Source organism: Danio rerio, chromosome 22 (genome assembly GCF_049306965.1).
Source record: "Danio rerio strain Tuebingen ecotype United States chromosome 22, GRCz12tu, whole genome shotgun sequence".
Classification (NCBI taxonomy): Eukaryota; Metazoa; Chordata; class Actinopteri; order Cypriniformes; family Danionidae; genus Danio; species Danio rerio.
In genome coordinates this window covers 8,230,001-8,251,368 of record NC_133197.1, presented here as the reverse complement: position 1 = coordinate 8,251,368, position 21,368 = coordinate 8,230,001, and the positions used below count along the sequence as shown (strand labels likewise).

The following is a 21,368-nucleotide window of genomic DNA, read 5'->3' as shown; positions in this document are numbered from 1 at the left end:
GAGCTTCAGGTGTGTGTGCGGAACACAAGGTGCTTACCAACAACAAGTCCTGAACAAGATCAAATCTACAACAGAATAGTTGAAGAAAAGACAATAATGTAAAAGTCCAAAGTTCTTCCTAACTGAAATGCCATGTAGAAATCTCCTTAACTCCTCCAGAATGATCTCAGAGACCAAGGCCCAATCCCAATTCAACCCATTAGCCCTTACCTCTACCCCTCGTTTTGCGTGTTCACATAAAGGGGTTGGGGTGTCCCAATTCTCTTTAGGTTGAAGGCATAGAGCTAAGAGGAAGAGCTAGATAGCCCTTGAAACAGATATTTTCCAGTACCAAACTAGAAACCAAGGAGTGCGAAAAATTTCCCAGAATACACCATCTACAACAGCAAAATGGTTGCATAGGGGAGTCAGGAGATCCAGATTTTTGCTATTAAGAATTTTTACAACAAACATGCATATGTTTTAATATAATATGGCCTTTGTTTACAGTCATGCTTTAAAAAAGATAAAAAAAAACCCTGCTAGATTTAATCTAATCTATAATCCATAATAATAACTCCTGTATAGTAGTCCCACAACACACTTTCACATCTGACACACGATGAATACCCTGTCAGAAAAGTTTAGTGGCTGAGAAATGCTTATTACTCCTAATTCTTGGGAGAATGTTATTGGGAAGCTTATAAATAGGCATTCAGTATAGTATATGATATTTGTGATGTTATTTTACTTATTGTAAGTTATGAAATGGACATTAAGCACAAAGCAGTAAAAGAAAACATAATTAATCACAGTGAGAGAGACAGCTGTAGGTGACACTTCATCATTATAAACAACTTTATACACAAATGAAATGTCTGCTAAATGAACAGTTGTAGAAGTAATATCAACCAGTATAACAAGGCTAGAGATGGATGGTAATATTAAAAAGCATGCATTAAAGAGGCTTAGGAATAGATCAACATATTTATTTGAATGCGTAATAAAAAAGCTAAAAAACAATTCTAACACATTAACTTTTTACAACATAAAACATCACAGTGAGAGAGACATTTGCAGGAGAAGCTTCATCAGGCTCATGATGGCAAACAGCAATATAATATACACATAATAAAGCACATTGTTCAACATCCCTAGATGTAAGACCTCTTATTACATTATGATTCAGTACAGTATAAACGTTCATGACACTTAAAACACAATGGAATAAGGCTAAATATTATTATATCAATATCAAATACTCTCAGTCTGTGTGCTGCCGACCACAAGTCCTCTAACGCACAACAGGTGAACAGCTGAAAAGATCATTGGTGCACCTCTACCCTCCATTCAACACATTTTTCTCTCATGGTGCTCCAGCAAAGCTAGCAGTATAGGCCTTTTTCACACTTCCTGGTTCCGGTAAGCGAAACAGCGTCCTACAACATCCGGTTTCAATGCGACGGAGTAAGAAAGAATGGCAGAGTCATCTCATCGATGTGATTGCGCGTTCCCGGCTGATCCGTACGACACCCTAACTTTAATGACCACGATTTCCCGAAAGACGAAGGACAGAGAAAATAATGGATGAAATTATTAGAGGGGTTGAATGTCGTTTTAAGCACGTTCGTATGCTGTATGCACTTCAAAGCGGAGATTATCATGTTTTATTAAAGACTGGTGGTCTTAGTTTTATTTTGATGAGTAATTATAATATAGACAAAACTCCAGTTAAGCTATCTGCCTTCCACAAACAAGTGCTCATCATGGTCATTAATTTAGAAGCATGATTTCTCCCTACATTGTTGTTTTTTTTGGAGTAATAGACAATTCATACGAACGCAAATCTCTTTTTTTATTGTTTTGACAACAAAATTATTTGTTTAGTCAGGTATATAATAAAGATGGTATACTTTTCTTACAATGAAGTCCTTTCTCATTACAAAATCTCAATAACCCAGCAAGTTTTCTACTGTTAATGGTTCAATTCCTTCAGAGACATGTTATTCATTCATGTTATTTAGAGGTATTAATAAGACCATCCTTCTGATGCATCGTCTTTTGATATTACTAAATCTTATGTCGGCAAATTTTGTTTTACTAAATACCAAGAGTAATGATAGAGCTATTCATACTCTTTTCCAAAAAGAAATCATTACTGTACCTCGTATCCAATTTTATTGGATGTCTTTATTAAAGGGTGAATTGAAGAAAAGTGTGTCTGTTACTACAGAAATATCATGTTAGAAATAGAATTAAAGAAATATCCTATAAACTTATCCAAAGGTTTTATCCAGCAAAACATTGTTTGCAAAAATTTAAAAGTGGGATTGATGTAATTTGTATATTTGTAATGAATATGAGGAGACAGTTTTACACTTATTTTGGCATTGTACATAGTCAGCTTATGGGGTGAGGTGCAAAAATGTATTAATAACGATTCTTTTTGACGATGCAAACGCTGTGTGTAAGACATGTTTTCTGCACAAATTCTGCAAATCGTATCATCTTTTAAATGCTGTTTTATTTAGGCAGTTTTACACATTCACCGAACAACATCTTCCTGTCCGAATTATGGCAAAGTTGACTGTGAGAAAGTCATTCGCTGACCCGAGGCTGTCACGTCTCTGCGACTCCTAGCGAACCTGGAAATATCGATACACTGCTTCGAAGGGCGCTTCCGGTGTTCAATTTCGCTGTGAAAAAGGTCTATTATGAAAGACTCTACTCATCCCCTCCACATTCAAGAAGGTTTTAAAGGATTAGAGCCTGCTCTGCTAGATTACATCCCCATGCATTCCTGAGTATGTCCCATACAGGTGAGTGGGCTTAACAAACCACCTGTAAAAAAGACACCCTCTTATCTCTCTGACTCTTGCACCAGTTTGCACATCTGCACTATTGACACTTTCTAAATCATTCCATGTCACTTGGAAACATTGTGCATTTCAAATTGTGCTTCAAAAAGGTGACTGGGCTTCTGTCTATGTGACTCTTCTCTTTATGCACCTGACACTTTATCTAAACTCCATCTTACAAGAACTGAATAATGAAAGCAATATTTACTATAAATGTACCACAATCAAGTTGCACTTGCTTGCTTTAACCTTAAATAACTCATGCACAATATTAATCCTTAAATAGCTCTTTTGCACAATATTTACCTCTAATACCCCTCTTGCACAATATCCTGCACAACATTGTTCAGTCTCATGTACAAGAACCTGTCTTGTGTATTGTTAAGTATCTTATAATATATGTTAGTTTTGCATAGGTTTTTAAAAATAGCTCTTATGTCCAGTATTGTGTTTGAATTTATGACTAATTTATATAGTATCGTCCTGCGAGACACAACATTGTTCCTCTGTATGTTCACATATGTAGCGGTATGACAAAAAGCTCGACTTGACTTGACAAGTGGACAACAAATACAGAAGGAAACATAATCTTGTCTAGTCTCAAGAATAATCCATTCAAAAAATTACAATGTATTCAAATTCATATGCATGAAACCAAATTCATAATAATAATAATAATAATAATTCCTTACATTTATATAGCGCTTTTCTGGGCACTCAAAGCGCTTTACAAAATGGGGGGGGGAATCTCTTCATCTACCACCAGTGTGCAGCATCCACCTGGATGACACGACGGCAGCAATTTTCCGCCAGACCACACACCAGCTGATTGGTGGAGAGGAGACAGAGTGATGAAGCCAATTATGATATGGGGATGGTTAGGAAGCCATGATGGACAGAGGCCAGTGGGCAGATTTGGCCAGGATGCTGGGGTTAAACCCCTACTCTTTTTCGAAGGACATCCTGGAATTTTTAACGACCACAGAGAGTCGGGACCTCGGTTTAACGTCTCATCCGAAAGATGGCTCTCACTGAGCAGTATAGCATCCCCGTCACTATACTGGGGCATTATGACCCACACAGACTGCAGGTTGGGCGCCCCCTGCTGGCCTCACTAACACCACTTTCGGCAGCATATATACACTCAAAAACTCACATGCACAAAATAAAAATGCATGTTCATAAGATACAAAAAGTTTTCAATGTTTAAAATTGACCAGTTCCTTGTGACTGTGGATGTGTGAAGTTTATTTATAAACAAATTTCGAGAGGATCACGTGCTTATGATTGATCATAGCTGTTCCAACTTTAGCTAATGACTGATTACCCTATCAGACTATCCTTAACTCACAACAAATAACCAGACTTTTCTCATCTCAATATCTTCATCTTGAAGAAACCCCCCCTACCCAACCCTACTTTCCCTCCTTTCAAACGGGCGTCATGGTGGCCAGCGATTAGCGCTGTTGCCTCACAGCAAGAATGCCCCTGGTTTAATTCCTTTTCAAACAAGACAACATTTCTATGCGGAGTTTGCTCGTTCTCCCCGTGGTCGCGTGGGTTTTCCCCGCGTCCTCCGGTTTCCTCCCACGGTTCAAAAACAAGCACTCTAAATAATTATTCCAAATACTTTAGCTAAACTCCATATCTGACACTTAGCTACAACAAGCAAGAGGGGGAGTCATCGAGATCTACCTGAGCTCAAACTCCCCTCTCGCCTTGGAACGGGAGGGAGCCCAGGGCTCGAGGATCTTATAAGCTCAGGGCTCTCTCCCGGGACAGCACGCCAAACTAGCTTTATCATCAATCATCAGCTAAGTGTGAACTCTTGAAATGTAATACATTATTATTGAGACTCTTCTGACTCCATACTTTTAGACACTTCCAGATGTAGCTGGAAATACATTCAGTCACACTGTATTTACACTCCAAACGCTCACAAGTAGAGATGCGCGGATGGCGGTTACAGCCGCGGAATCCACGGATAAACCGCGGATCGGGCGGATGACGTGACGAAAAATAATATTTTAATTAAATTCGGGCGGGTGGTGGGCGGTTGTACTGTTTTGTACACATAGCTGGCGCACCATCGAAAAAGCCTAGGACTGACTTCACAGAATGAGAGGAGGAATCGGATACACTAATTCTGGATGAAGTACAGAAGTCTTCCTCTTCAAAATTAAGTATAGACAGATCAGCAGAGGAAAATCTACTATCCTTTAGGGAGAAACAAGGCAGTCATTCCCATGTCTACAGCACCTTGCCAAGAGAATTCTATGCATTCCAGTAACAAGTGCTGCGAGCGAGCTCTCCTTCAGTGCAGCAGGGCGCATTAGAGGCCAGGCGCTCTCGTCTGAATGTTGAAATGATGTGTCAAAATGCGTTTTCTATTAGGCTACAATAATAAAAAAAATGTACAGTACAGTGCGTTTCATTTAGGCTATTTATTTATTTATTTATTTATTTATTTTTGTCCCCGTGCACCGATTGGAGACGGAGTTCACTGCTGATATTCTGAGAGCTTTATAGGGTGCTTCTTATTTCTTATTTGTGTATCCTCGTTTCCTTTCCTTGCTTTCTTTCCTCGTCTTTCCACCCCTATAGGATGCGAGGGAAGGACGCAAAAAAAAACAAAAAAAAACTCAAGGACCGAGGAATCGAATCAAGTAAAAAGACACGTCCTCGTATTGTTTAGCGTCACTTCAAAGCGTCAATCAATGCTGGATTTGACTTGCACGTTTGGATTAACTGCTTGTCATTAAAGTCATTCTCTATTTTCTAATAATCAATAAAGAAACATTCATTTAATAATAAAAAGGAATAAGCCATTCAAATAAAGAGCTCAGTCAGCAGATGGTGGGCGGGTGCGGTTTTAAAAATTGGTCAAAAATGTTAGTGCGGATAGATGGCGGACGGATGATGAGTTTTATTATGCGGTTGCGGATGAAATAATAGCCCATCCGCGCATCTCTACTCACAAGGTAAAATGTGTTAAGATATTTAAAAATACATATATTCACAAAAACAACCACACTGATATAGTAATTCTTGTTTTAGGTAGGCTGTGATCTAATTGCAGCCCCTAAAATGAATCACAGGTTTGGTCAAAAGTTTGATCAAGGTCTCACAGCGACTCCTGCATACACCACATCAGGCTCCTCTTGAACACCCTAAAACAAAACAAACACACGTGCATAGAGATTATTAAAAGCATACTGACCATATAATGTGTAGACCTTCACATATTCTGCACAAAAACAAACCCCAGATAGCTAGCACTTTTAAGTCGATTCTGGCTAAAATGCGACACTGTTGGCTCAGTCTCAGCATTGGTGAGATGATAATGGGCCAGAATTGAGCCAACGCTACAAAACCCTTCTAGTTGACTGACACATCTTTTGTCTTTCTATTTTATGCACATCTACAAGTACCATTGGTCCAAATCCGTACTGTTACAGACGACCACTGTCAGAATGAAGGATCCCATATCACAAAAAAATAAACAAATAAATAAAGACAGTTTTCCCAGTGATATGTTGTGGCTGGAAGGGCATCCACAGCGTAAAACATATGCTGGATAAGTGTAACGTGGAGACTGACACGGAGGGATCCATATGCAGTATTTATTAATCACACTTACTCAAACATACAATATGCACAAAGGTGCAAACACACGTCGACAGTAGCAGTAAAGGTATCAAGGCTGGCGGCTGACAGACACAGGGTGAATTACCAGGCAAGGGTCAGAGGCAGGCGGCGTGATTCAGAGTCCGTGTATCAGGCTAGGATCAAGGGCAGGCAGCGAGTATCAGAGTCCGTGTATCAGGCTTGGGTCGTGGGCAGGCAGAAGTCAAAGCAGAGTCAGAAACGGGCTGGAGTAATGCACAGGGGATCAGGCAGGATATAACGCTCAGTAATGCTGACCGGGGCTGAAACAAGACTTCGCAGTGAACTGGAGTTTGAGTGTGGCTTATATAGGGAGCGTGGGTCGTTAACTGGATTCAGTTCAGGTGTGTGCTCAATCAGTCTAGGTGAATGATGTAATGCTTAGAAATCCGGGGATGGCGGCCTCTGCTGGCCAGCGAGGGGAATGACTGGGACCGAGTCGGTGACAATAAGTTGGCGGTTCATTTTGCTGTGGTGACCCCAGATTAATAAAGGGACTAAGCCGAAAAGTAAATAAATTAATAAATAAGTAAAGACAGTTTGGCAGTTGAATTGCGATTAGTGTCAGGTGTTTGATTAAGCACACTGCCCGGTAATGTTATGCTTATGTTTCTGTAAATAATAATCTTTGTAAGAACGGTCTTTAACCACAGCGGTTCGAATTGTAGTTCTGCCGAGCGACTAAAAAGTGATCAGCATGATGGTAAAAAACTGTACATTTCTAGTCAAACCATTCTTCTGCAATCTCATACCAAAAATGGAAATAAGGGCAGTATTAATAGCTATAGATGTGGGAGAGCATTGACATTATGTGATTGTATTGTATTGCAATATGGAACAATTAAATGTTGATGTTAAATCAAAAGTAATTCACAAATGCTTGAAAATGAGATGATTTAATGACAGTAATTCTCTATGGTTACAACTGAATTAATTACAAAATAACTGTATAAAATGATAAAATATGAAATGATAAAACATATGATTTAAATTGTACCCAGCTTAAATGTAAAATTAAAGTTACCATAGGGAGAAGGAGAGACACAGAGGGAGGGAGAGAGAGACAAAGAGAGCAGGCCCAAAAGCCTGATTGCAGTAGAGTCAGAGAAGATAGACTCCAAAGGAGGAGAGGGGCAGAGCAGGAGAGAAGCAGGCCAGGAAAAGAGAGAGCAGGAAAAGAGACAGAGCCTGAGTTTACCACCTATTTTGTATCTTTCTTGACCATGTGACTAAAGCCATTGAAGACATTCAAACTGACCAATCAACATGTGACCACACCATAAAAACCCCAAAGTCCACACAACAGGCCCTGATCTTATCAGAATCTGGCTTTGTAGTCAGTATGGACCTTCTTGAGTCAAAAAGACATGTTTTGTCATGTAAACAAATGCATATGATAATTTAGCCTCTTACATGTTGATTAAATAAAACAGAGGGTATCCGCTGCTGTATTTGAAGAAACCTAGCTCAATGCGTCATATCAATCATTAAGGTTTAATGAAGACACATTTATGTGGTCAAGTGTAACGTTTTCACAACTCAAAAAGTGCCCAGGTGTAAACAGCCTCATAGTGTCTATGCCAGAGCTGGGCCACATAAAAATAAACATTTTAACAGGGAGAGGGCCAGATCTCAGCCTGATCTAAATGTATGTGTCACTTTCCAGTGTTCCAGTTCCAGTTTTGGCCGTAGACCCATGTGTAAAGTTAGCCAGAACGTAAGCCAAGATAGATTTTTGTAATTTAGATTTTTGATCTCACCAATTTCGGTGCTTTTCTTTTGTAGAATGTGGGATCGGCATATGTGATCTCTTCTGCACGAGTCTCAACTGTTGAAACAGACATCTTTCACACTTCTGCAATGTTAATAACATGAACATGAACAGTGTCAGCGTTTGGTAACACTTGCCTTTTTGGTCTGTGTTTTTGTGCTTCATGCAGATGCATAAGATCATGAGCAGAGCTAGAATCAAGCATCCAGCAGCAGCAGAGAGCGGCACTATTAGATTTAGATGTACTGGGCCTGTAGAATCTGACAATAATGTAATTGAAAATGTGCATGACCTATATATATATATATATATATATATATATATATATATATATATATATATATATATATATATATATATATATATATTAGAGATATACCTTCACATGGTTGACAGTGTGTGTTGATGTCCAGATGTGTGGTCTGGTTGCTGATGGTGTTGTTGATCACACAGCTGTAGGTGTTTTTATCCTGACATTCCACCTCCAGAGGTAGAGAGAGACTGATGCTGAGATCAGACACATTGATGCTGGACAATAAACTGTTTCCTTTGTACCAGGAGAGACTCACAGCGCTCACATTCTCCACTGAACACACCACTGAACAATTCTGCACTGATGAAGATGAGGATGAAGAACATTGAGAAAAATTGAAGAGGATGTCAGGAACAGGTAGACGACCTGAAAGAAGTTAGAGAAAAACAATAACTTCAGTTATGACACTCAAGATGGCAACAACTGTAGCTCTTTACAATGATGGATGGTAAAGAAGTACATGTAATTTGTTACTTCACTTTTTTGTTACTGCAGCTTTTCGCGTACCTGTACTTTCAAGGGTTCACACTTAGCTGATGATTGATTATAAAGCTTGTTTGGCATACTGTCCCAGGTAGATCTCGAGAACTACCCTGCTATAGTAGCTAATGGACAGATAGTGATTGCTCTTAAGAGATAACTACTTACTAGGAGCATGTCTATAGTGCTGATTTGGATTAGTCAATTAACTTAAGTTGCATATTTTTGAGCACAGAATGTGTAAACTCTGCTCAGAAATGTTGGCTGGCTTGGTAAGGACTAGAACCAGTGACATTCTTGCTGTGAGGCAACAGTACTAACCACTGGACAAAACCACTGGACCACCGTGCCACCCATCTAGGAAAGAAGGAGGAGAAGGGGTGAAAGAGGGATTCATCAAAATGAAGATGGCTGTCATATGGAACTTAGGGTATTTTTAGTGGCTTAGGAATCATCTGATTGGTGTATCATAAATTGGATAATGCGGGATCCTCTTGAAATTAATTTGTAAATAAACTTCACTTGGGCGCAGTAGGTAGTGCTGTCGCCTCACAGCAAGAAAGGTCGCTGGTTCGAACCCCAGCTCAGTTGGCGTTTCTGTGTGGAGTTTGCATGTTCTCCCTGCCTTTGTGTGGTTTTCCTCCGGGTGCTCCGGTTTCCCCCACAGTCCAAACACATGCGCTACAGGTGAATTGAGTAGGCTAAATTGTCCTTGGTGTATGAATGTGTGTGTGGATGTTTTCCAGAGATGTGTTGCGGCTGGAAGGGCATCCGCTGCGTAAAAACTTGCTGGATAAGATGGCGGTTCATTCCGCTGTGGCGACCCCGGATTAATAAAGGGACTAAGCCGACAAGAATGAATAAACTTCACTTACTGAGGTACTACCACTTGAGATGACTTCTACTTTACTAAATAAAAGTCAGTAATCTTACTTTTTACTCAACTTTTGTGAAGTCATTTGTTCATTTTGTATTTATGAATGCATAAAACCAGTCAGGGTACAGTGCATGCTCTGTTTTAAATAGTTTTTAGTTTATTTACTAAGTATCACCAGGGTTTATGTAAAGCAGTAGGCTAATTAGTATTTCATTAGTAAAGTGATAAAACATTCTTACTGGAGAATGACATAAACAATTTTTGTACACATTTGCTGCTGTGTCTGGCCCGCTGAAATGCATTTGAGATTAATATAAAATCTGTTCACTCAGCCCAGATCAGAAGCTGTGCATCTAAATGCATCTGATAGTTGAAACTACATATGCAACTTTTACTCCTAATTGAGAGTGCACATGTTCAGGTCTATAAGACCATCAGATATACAAGTGCAAAATGCATAAATAACAGAAGATATTTGTTTTATTAACATTTTTTGTTTTGACCATGAAATTATGAAATTAAATTGTTAGATTAATATCAGATGGAAGCCTTAACAACAGAGACACCGCATGCGGCTGTAAAGTATCTGTAAAAAGAGATGAATAATAATACTTTAAAAATGCGTTCTTTTACAAAGGCATGTTGTTTTGTTTTTGGGAAAGTATGTTATACACAAATTACACGACATTACCATTACAGTTGTAAATTATGTCTTGCACACATGACAAAAATAGATAATAGATAATAAAATAAAAACCTGCCTCATGTGCATGGAATGTTTTAAAAACTGCATATGAAATAATTTGTATTCAAACAACATATATATATATATATATATATATATAGCATACCTTTCTGGAAATAAGAATATATTCATAAAAAAGTGCTGTATCTGATGCTTTAGTCAATATAACCTAAATTTGCATATAACGCAGGATTTGAAGATCACATCCATTTAAGTCTAAATGGAGCCATTTTCTGATTTTTGCATAGCAAATCGGATAGCTATAAGAAAAATGCATGATGTGACCAGGTGTGAACAGGCCCTAATAGACGAGAGCACATGGCAAACGGAACACAATACAAGCCATGTGCTAACACAAAACAAAAGCACACTGCCAATAAACACAAGATGCATGTGGCTGTAAACAACTCACATGCAAAGACCCCAAAACATCAGACAGAAGCAAAACACCAAACAGAGCAGACAGAAAGACAGACATGGAGCATGAGAATCTGAACCCTGACACAAAACTGAAACCACAATAGAAGTGCCAGTATCTGAACACCATGCCCCGCACACCTGACAGAAATAACAGGCATGAGCACACAACTCAAGATAACTCAAAACCATGCGCTCACAACAAGAAATCACAGACAAGAGTACATGGTCTGAGCGAACTCAAATACATGTAAGAAGACGGATTACAGTTTTTTTTTTACAATGGCTATGACAGTTTTGTCAATACATTTAACAAGTTTGCTAAACTTGTAATGCAGCAACACAAAACACACAATTGACAGAACAGTTAATTTCATGCTCAAAATCACACATTGTAAACTAAACCTCTAAACTACTTTTCAAAATACAATAATATAGGAACACACTACACCATGTCTAACAAAACACTGCAAACATGTTTCAAATTGAAATTATTGTTCAAAACACTAACACATGTTCTCTGTCAACAGAAACATTCAGTCAATCAGAACACACTGACAATAAAAACACTATCATCAGTTAAAATTACAGAAACTGCATTAGTTTATGTGTCAGCTCTGTCCTTATATTTGAAGCCTCTCTACAGTTTTGTTTTGTTGGGTTTAGTAAATGCAGGCATTTTCTTTCTTTTACTGCAAAAATTCAATATAAAAATAAAGAAAAAAATTGCTTGATAACAGTTTATGCTTTGTACAGTTTATGTAAAAAAATACAGACACAGATATGCTGCAGTACAGACTTTATTTGCAAAAGGATTTCACTGCAAGATTGCAGAGACTGCACTGCAATTACAAAAAAAAAAAAAAGTAATCTTCTATTCTGCCTGGTCTTCTGCCACATGTTCTCATCCACATTACACTTGATATCTTCTATGGCGCGACATGGTAACTATTGCCCTTTTCTTTATTATGTTTTTCCCACAGCGACATCCCCAGCCTTGTCAACAGATAATTTCATGTGGTACACGATTGAACTCCAACTTCATGACTCTCTGAAAGTAATTAGACACAGTGTGTGCAAATGCTGTATTGTATATCTACTGTATGTACTAATAAACTCCAGTTTTGTAGAGTAGTTTACTGCAAAACACACTGTGTATAGTACAGTAATGACTGTATTGCATAACCTTACCTGGATATATTGGTAATGGAGTTCTTTGATGCGCTCACTGTTCTTTTAAAAAAAACTTAAGAGTCCTCTTTTACAACATATGATCATGTGCTTTCTAGATGGGAATTATATGTGATATATGTCTATATATATATATATATATATATATATATATATATATATATATATATATATATATATATATATATATATTGCTTTCTAGATGGGAATTATATGTGATATGTCTATATATATATATATATATATATATATATATATATATATATATATATATATATATATATATATATATATATATATATATATATTGCTTTCTAGATGGGAATCATATGTGATGATATGTCATATATATATATATATATATATATATATATATATATATATATATATATATATATATATATATATATATACACAACCGCAATAAGCTGTTTCTCATTGGCAATGAAATAAAATACAGGGAATATATTTGTTTAAATTCACAATTAGAACAGCTGTTTACTTTGACTTTATCCTATATAATTTCTGTTTAGAACATGGTGTTATCTGTTCTGACATACTGTGTTAAAGCATTTATAAATTTGACTGTAAATTTACATTGTTTTGGTCATGGTTGTGCTTACGTAAAAGAAGTTTAAGCATTTTAAATTGCCGTTAACTGGATGCATTTTGTGTCAAAGCAACAAGAAATGTGTTAACTGTATAGACCACGAAGACGGATGTTGTGCTAACCGTGTTAAGAGTTTAGAAAACTTGTTAAATGTATTGAAAAAAGTGTCATAGCCAGTGTAAAAAACTGTAAATGGGGGTGTCAGAGTTCTGTCACAAAGCTAAAAAATTAAACAGACAAAAAAGACAGAGCCCTGACAGACATGGCCAGATAATATTTGTGCACAAAGATGTTCAGATACAATATGCATAATGAAAACCTGACTGGGTGATCCAACTATGGTAGAGGGTAGACCAATGCTGCTATGGTAATGTAGCTGGTAATTATTTAATTAGTTTGGACTAAAATGGCTACATTGCCTTTTTTTTGTTGATAAAGTCGTATACATAATACTCTGTTATTACTGTACTAAAGGCTGCTCTCAATTATGGTCCTCATAATGATATTACCGAAAAAAAACACCAAAAAATGGAAAAACTACTTCAAATTAACACAAAAAACCCTGAAAAAACTGGGTGTGTGTACAAAGTGAGCATAAGTGCTAAGAGGATATATGCTTGATGACAAGGAGGCAATTCTGAACAAGGAATAATAGTGTCCATGGGGAAAACCAGGGGACTATGGTGACAAACAAGGTGACAGAGCAAAAAGCACACAGAGAATGCACTCAACAGGAGATCAGGGGTCTGTTCGTCATATGTGGATTCCTCAGTAAACTGGATATGATTATTGATTATTTAACATGATAAAGGGTCTGTTTATACCATGCTTAAGGAATCTAAGATGATTTGACAGATCCTTGATCTGTTACATTGGGAAAGCCCTCCACTCGGAGGCGAGCCATCGGCCAGCGAGCGCGAAGAGGAGGGGCAGCGTTCGCACGAAAACAACTAAACGCGGCCTTACGTACCTCCGGCCACGTAAATCGCTGTCTCCAGAAACGTCCGCGGGGCTACGTTTCCAGAATGAGCTTGGGTTGCCCCTTTCAGTACAAAAGTACTCTCCTTTTCATTTTTGTAAAAACTGGAACAAAAGACCTGTTTAAATATTTTTAATTTATGCAAGGAACAGTAACACCTTTTCTCGTCTCTCTCTGGATTAGAATTGAAGATATTTTTTTTCCATATTTTTGGTTTATAGACTGAAAAGAAACAGTTATTCAAATTCAGTTTTGTTGATTTGAACTTTCAGAGGAGATGCAATATTTGCTTATTTTTCTTTTAATTTTAAAGGGAGACATTTTCTTTTCATTACTTGAATCGATAACATGAAAGGGATTCAGACTCCAGTCATTTTGATTTATGTAATACTTTTATAAAAGAAACAAAACACTTTTCTCTCTTTAGATAAAAAAAGAAAATACGTTATTTTTGCTTATGTTGGCTAAAGAACTGATAGAGACTAAGACTCATGTTAAATTGTTCTGTTTTACAAATATACAGTACCAATATATGTGTTAAAAGGGATTGCTGTTCTCATTCTGGGATACATTTGCTGTGTTTGCTTAAGATTTGCTATATTTTTATATAGGAATCTTCTGGTTTATTTGTTTAATTTTTTACTTGTTTCATATTCACTCTTGTTCTATGTCTTTATCTATTGTTTCTCTTAACTGTAGAGGGTTACGCAATATCATTGAGGAAAGCTATTTTCTTATACTTGAAGCGCTTTAATGCAGATTTTTGTTTTCTACAAGAATGCCACTCTGTCACAAGACGCTCAATTTTTGGAGGTCACAGTGGGGACTAGATCTGTGGTTTTCCCATGGCACTACTAATTCTGCTGGGGTTTGTATTTTAAAGGACAGATTTAAAGGGAAAATCTTAAGATCTGAATATGATGCTTCTAGGCACTATGCCGCTGAGATTTTAAATGAAACCTATATCATAGTTAATGTATATGGTTTTACTTACAAAAAGAAAACTACAACCTAAAGTTCATTGATAAACTTTGATGTTGGCTTGAGAAAGCCAACGTGACTGCGCTAGGACTGGGAATGGCAGTTGGCAGAAAGCATGGCGGCGGTTGCTAAGTGGTTGCTAGGCAGTTGCTAAAACAATTATGGCATTGTTAGGTGGTTGCCAAGCAGTTGCTAAAAGGTAATGCACGTGAACATGTTTGATCAAATGCTAATACTTAGTAGGCATTTCTAGCATATGTTATTGCATTTAGATAATCATTCATAGCATGTAGCTAATCATTATTAGCACTTGGCTTCCATTATCATTGTTACCATGCATAGTACACAGGAAGTCCCATTTGCTAGCATGAGTCAAACAAGCCAATGCCCAGGTCCCTACGGTGTTCTAATGTAGAGATATTGCTATTTTTAAATGGTTGCTAGGTTATACTGTTTTATTGCTATGGGTACATTTGACAGGTTAGTGATGATACATCAAAGCTTCTTGGCAATATGAGTGATCTTAATCAACCCCGATGTTTCTATGACAGTCTTTATGAGTGTCAAAAACTAGACTTGAACATTATGTTATATTCATGGTGTTGGGTTGCGGCTGGAAGGGCATTCGCTGTGTAAAACAAATGCTGGATAAGTTGGCGGTTCATTCCGTTCTGGCGACCCCTGATTAATAAAGGGACTAAGGGAATGAACATTATGTAAAAATGGCTTGCCGTATTGTTTTGAAAATACAATGCCTAATAGGTGTGAAAGTGATACATGCAAAAATGGCTTGCCATATCAGTAAAAATATGGAGTTTAACTCAAAAATGGCTTGCCATATTTTGAGAAAAATAATGCTTAAAAATTATTTATTGGAAAACTATAAGTCTGAAAAACCTTAAAGATATAGCAACAAAATCCAACGCATCTAAATACAGCTTTTGGCCAAATTTGGGGCTTGTATAATTTTTTATATGCCCGGATTATAAAAATTTAATATTGAACATTTTTTATTTAAAAAAAATGATAAGTCTTATAGGCATGAGGAGATATAACAACAATCTTGAATGTAGAAGGCACATTTTGACCACATTTGGGCCTTGTGGCATGAACGGCCTAGGAGGAGATACGTTTGTTTTCAAGGACAGAGTAGCATAACAGTATATTGGCTTTCTCAAGCCAACATAATAAAGCTCTCTTCAATAGATTAGGTAAGCAGGTGATTCAAATGTTAACCATTTATCCTAACTCTGCTTTAATCTTTGGTGGTGATTTCAATGTTGTCCTAAATAATAGTTTAGATAGATGGCCTCATCAAACTGGAATTCCTAATTCGGATTATATTATGGCTTTTATAGAACAATTTTCCTTGTTTGATCCATGGAGAAAATCTCATCCAACACAAGAATGTTTTACTTTTGGAGTAACAAATCTTTATCTTCTCAATCTAGGATTAATTATTGGCTTACTTCCAATGACTTGGATAACATTGTTACTGATATAATACTATCTCCGTTCTCAGATCATGAAGCTATTTCGATTATGATTCCTTTTTGAAACTTTAGTAATTTAACTCAAAAGTCTGGTTACTGGAAATTAAATAATTCAGTTCTTAAACATAAGGAAGTAATTACTGGAATAGAAAAAAATATTTTGACTTACTGGAATAAAGCAAAAGTTGAAAAAAAATATTGTAATAATTGGGAACTTCTCAAATTTGAAGCGGGAATTTTTTTTAGGAAATACTGTAGTGAATTGGCAAAAAAGTGAAGAGCTAAAGAAGATAGTATTATTTTTAAAAGATCTACTTTATCATCCAAAACAATAAAAGAATTATCAGAATCTGAAAAAGCAGAACTTACTGAACAAAAGATTAAATTAGAAGAATTTTACAAACAAAAGGCAGAAGGAGCTTTTATAAGGTCTCGAAGGAAATGGCTTGAAGAGGGTGAAATGAGCTCTGCGTATTTCTTTAGACTTGAGAGGCAACAAGCTAAATATAATTATATTGAGAAATTGGTAATATTGTGGAGAATGCAAAAATTGCTGCAAACTATTGTTCTGAATTGTACAGTAACTTGTATTCTTCTAAATTTTGTCAACAATCTACAACAGATTTCTTTGAATCGCTACATAACATAAAACTGATTAGTGATGATGAGTTCAATATATGTGAAGCCCCTCTTAGTTTACAAGAAGTTATGGATGCCATTAAATCACTGAAAAGCAAAAGTCTCCTGAAATGGACGGACTCTCTGCTGTGTTTTATAGAACATTTGAGAAACTTTTAACTCCTTTTTTGCTTGAGGTCTTTAATGAGAGCATAGATAGATCCTTCCTTCCTCCAACCTTATGTCAAGGACTAATAACTTTAATACCAAAACCAAATAAAGATCACTTATTAATTGATAATTGGCGACCAATTACCTTGCTGAACAATGATTATAAAATTATTGCATTAGTTTTATCCAAAAGAGTAAAATGTACTTTGAACTATTTAATTGATGAATGTCAATCTGGATTTTTGCAAAAAAGACACATTTTTAATAACATACGTTTAGTATTAGATATTCTAGATTATTCACATTACTTCTCTAATGACAACTTTATACTTTTTCTTGACAAAGCTTTTGATTCTTTAGAACATGAATTTTTGTTACAAACTCTTAGTATTGTAAGATTTGGAAATTTCTTCTGTAGATCTATTAAAATGCTTTACACTAATTGCAATAGTTCTATTAAACTCTCCTAGATTTTCTTTGAGATGAGGAGTTAGGCAGGGATGCCCAATCTCCCCATACTTGTTTTTGATAGCTACTGAACTTCTAAATATACATATTAAAGAAAGCTCCTTAAAAGGAATATCTATTGAAAACACTGAAGTGGTAATAAGCCAGTTAGCGGATGATACTGTTTTGTTTCTGAAGGATGCCTCACAGATTGCTACAGCAATAGAAATTCTTAAACCCTTTTCTAAAGCCTCAGGTCTCTGCCTTAACATAAATAAATGTGAATTATAAACAGTGGGTAATTGTTCAGAATCTTTCATTTGTAACATCACCGTGAGAGAGAGTGTGACATATTTAAGAATTAAAATAATTAAGGATGATAAAAGTAGATGTATTTCCAATTTTCTACCAATTATTGAAAAAACAAGAAAGATAATGAACCATTGGCTACAAAGAGATCTATCAATCAAAGGCAGAGTTCTGCTCACTAAAGCAGAAGGTATTTCTAGATTGTCATATACTGCTCAGTCTATTTCAGTTGATAAGCACACAAACAAACTAACTGATAGAATGTTGAAAAAATTTCTTTGGAAAAACAAAATTCATTATATTAAAAAATCAGTAATGCTGAATTCTTATGACAAAGGCGGCCTAAATTTTATTGATTTTAACTCGCTTAATGGTAATTTTAAAATTAATTGGATAAGACAATTTCTTATAAATAGTTCTATCTGGAATATTATCCCCCGTTTCATTTTCTTTCATATGGCTATTTTGGATTAATTTTCCTTATCTTATAAACATGTGATTTTGGGTTTTTATGTTAAGGATCGCTCTTTAAAAGATGCTGGTTTTATTATAAATTTAATTTTATTATTAAGTAAATTTCACATACATAAATCCAAGTTTTCCAAAAACAAACCTCTCTTCATGGTGTTAGAAAAAGAGATTCAAATGTATATAAAAGTGATTTCCAAGTCTCAAAATAGAAAAGCAATTAAAACAATTAATATAAGCTCCTCTTTTAACATTTTTACATAAAATGCACTGTAAAAAGTGTTACCTAGATCTAACTTATAAAAAGTGAGGCAACTGGCTGCATCGGACGTTTTAGGTTGATTCAACTTCTAGCCTTTTTAAGTATTTTAAACACTAAAACATTGCTTAAAACAACTAGCCAACTAATATTTCTAAAATTACTCAAATCAGATAAACTTACTTTTTTTGTTAAACTTAACTTACTTATACATTACTTAATGTTGCCTGTACATATTTTAATTAAGTATTAAGAACTTTATGATCTAAATAAAATTACCCGTGCATATGTCATTTAAAATTAATTCAACTGACTTCTGGCTGTAACCTCAGAAAATAAATCTTCATTTCTATATTGTAAGCACAATATACACTGAATAAGTAAAAACAGATAAACATCTAAGGAAACTCAGTAAGGAGATTTGCATATTTTGATGAAGATTTAGGATGCATAATGTCCAGTCCCACAAAGAGTCTCTGATATATCTGAAATGTATACAGTTTTAATGGATACTTGAAGTCGAGGACATCTGTAAGTCCAAACAGGAAGCATCATGCATTTGACAGGTTTGGCAAACCTCTGACAGTCCTATGATAATCCAAATTGTGTTGGGCTGATGGCAAATTTTTCAGGTGGGCAGCCGCATGCACCTCTGATTCCTCACAACTCTATTGGTGGAGACAAAAAAGAAACAGGAGTTCACGTGGTTGATACCAAACAACATTAAATAGCTAAATACTAAATAGGAAATAACGACAAGTGAAGTTACAAAAGTGCAGTGAGAATGATGCATGGATGAAACACCTTAGTTTATCAGTTAAAATTACCTTAGTAAAACTTCTATTTAAAAAAAAAAAAGGTTACACAGGTTATTGTGTACTTACATTATTCCAGGTGTTTTTAATTATCAAATGCTAAAGAAAACTGTGATTTTACTCAGTGTAACAGTGTATTGCATTGTGGTTGCCTGTCAATCAAAGAATTCTAAAAATGTAGGTATTACATTTGTAGTTTATTTTAACAACTTATAAAGCATAAAAATGTGTATGTAATTTATATATTAAAACTGTTTGAAAATGGCTATATGAAAATTATAGAATACAAATTCTATAATTTAATTGTCATCTTCATTTTGCACCAAACTATACACGTCATAATACAAAAAAGCAACATTTAATTGACTTTTTCTCCAAATTGTATGTGACTGGCAAATGACAGTTCAGTGATTCAGTGTTATCAGTTAGCTTTAGTGAAAGACTGACATATAATAAGAAACTGCATTAGGATGTATTTTTTACTGTTTTTACTGTTGCACACATAAAAAAAAAAATCCTCAGATATCAAATGTAATTCTATGGAGCCCACTATTGTTTGCAATTTTACCAATGTTTTACTAACCTGCAAATAATTATAGCTGTAATTGTATCTAATGTTTTTCTTACCTGGATGTGAAGTTTGAAAATCCACAGGTAACAAAATCACTTTGGTATCTAAAGACCAAGAAAATGCATTTTAGAATGAGGTGCATACAATTTAAATGGTTCTGTAACATCAGTAGTAAATGTAATTTAAGTTAAAATAAATTGTAAATCTGTAATTTATTCACTATGCAGCATTAAAAAAAACTTATGGACCAATCTAAAACACAAACTTTAAGTTATACTTTCTCTTACATTAAACACGAACTACCTAACTGTTGCATACATTTCTGCATTTAATATCCATCTTTAATGTGCTGCTAATAACTTAGGTGAGCTAACTTTAGCTAACTTAGAGCTAACAAACTGAACCCCCACACCCCGACATAGAGGTAAAGTTGGTTTTATATTTGCACATTCGCACTTACGCTCACCTCATAAAATATTAGAAAACTATTGTTTGCGAATTCCAAATAGCGAAATCACACTAGCAGACAACTATTATCAAACTACAACAGCTTTCACGGTCGAAGAAATCATGCAAGTGTTGTTTGAAGTGTTACTTACATGCGATTTCAGACCGAATATTCAATATTGCGTGAAAAACAACAAAGGGACCATGTCACAAGCTCTCAGGTTGTTGAAAAACGAACAAAAGCAATTTCAGCCAACTACCATAACGGTACACATCACTTATATTTTGCATTACAATGACATGTTTTTATTGACCGCCCACCACTGACCTTGTTAATTGGTTCTGTAACGTTAGTTATACCTACTAAGTGTTTTAAAACTACTTTCACTATTTTTCTCAATAATATCACTTTTAATCGTTAGCATAAAATAGCGTTGGTTAGCGTTTGCCAACTTAGCTTTCCATGTGAGAGCAGTCTAACTGTTAACATACCTGAGGCTACAGTACAATTTACAAAGCTAAAACCTCACCTGCCTAGCGAAGTCAGCAGTTTTGCATGACTTTACAATTATCATTCGGCTACATTTGCAACTTACCGTATTAATCAGATCCGCTGCTGGGAGCAGTTAATGTCGACCATTGCAGAAGCTGTGTCTGCCTGCAAAATCCCGGGCAATGAAAAAGGAGTCACGCCAAACTATTAAAATCACGTTTCATGAACATACCTGCCACATCGACAGCTGCTCTAATAAATTGTCTGTGTCAACTCACTTTTATAACATTTATTCTACACAATAACCACGTACAAAAATCTACTCAAATAAATTGCATAGTTTTATTTAAAAAATACAGTTATATAAAACCTGATATTTTTTAAGTAAAGAGGAAGCAAATTTATATTTT

At 35.7% G+C, this 21,368-nt stretch overlaps 1 protein-coding gene across 1 annotated transcript in view; it reads right to left on the bottom strand.

The window, feature by feature from the left end:
* Positions 1–2,483: 2,483 nt before the first annotated feature.
* Positions 2,484–21,368, bottom strand: part of LOC110438268 (uncharacterized) — a 24,735-nt gene continuing 5,850 nt past the window's right edge. The window contains exons 3-6 of the mRNA XM_073937234.1: positions 8,654–8,953; positions 8,412–8,534; positions 8,264–8,331; positions 2,484–6,007 (exon numbers count right to left, since the gene is read on the bottom strand). Of these exons, the coding sequence (XP_073793335.1) occupies positions 5,954–6,007; positions 8,264–8,331; positions 8,412–8,534; positions 8,654–8,953 (545 nt within the window). The 3' untranslated portion in view covers positions 2,484–5,953. The remainder of the gene's footprint in view (positions 6,008–8,263; positions 8,332–8,411; positions 8,535–8,653; positions 8,954–21,368) is intronic.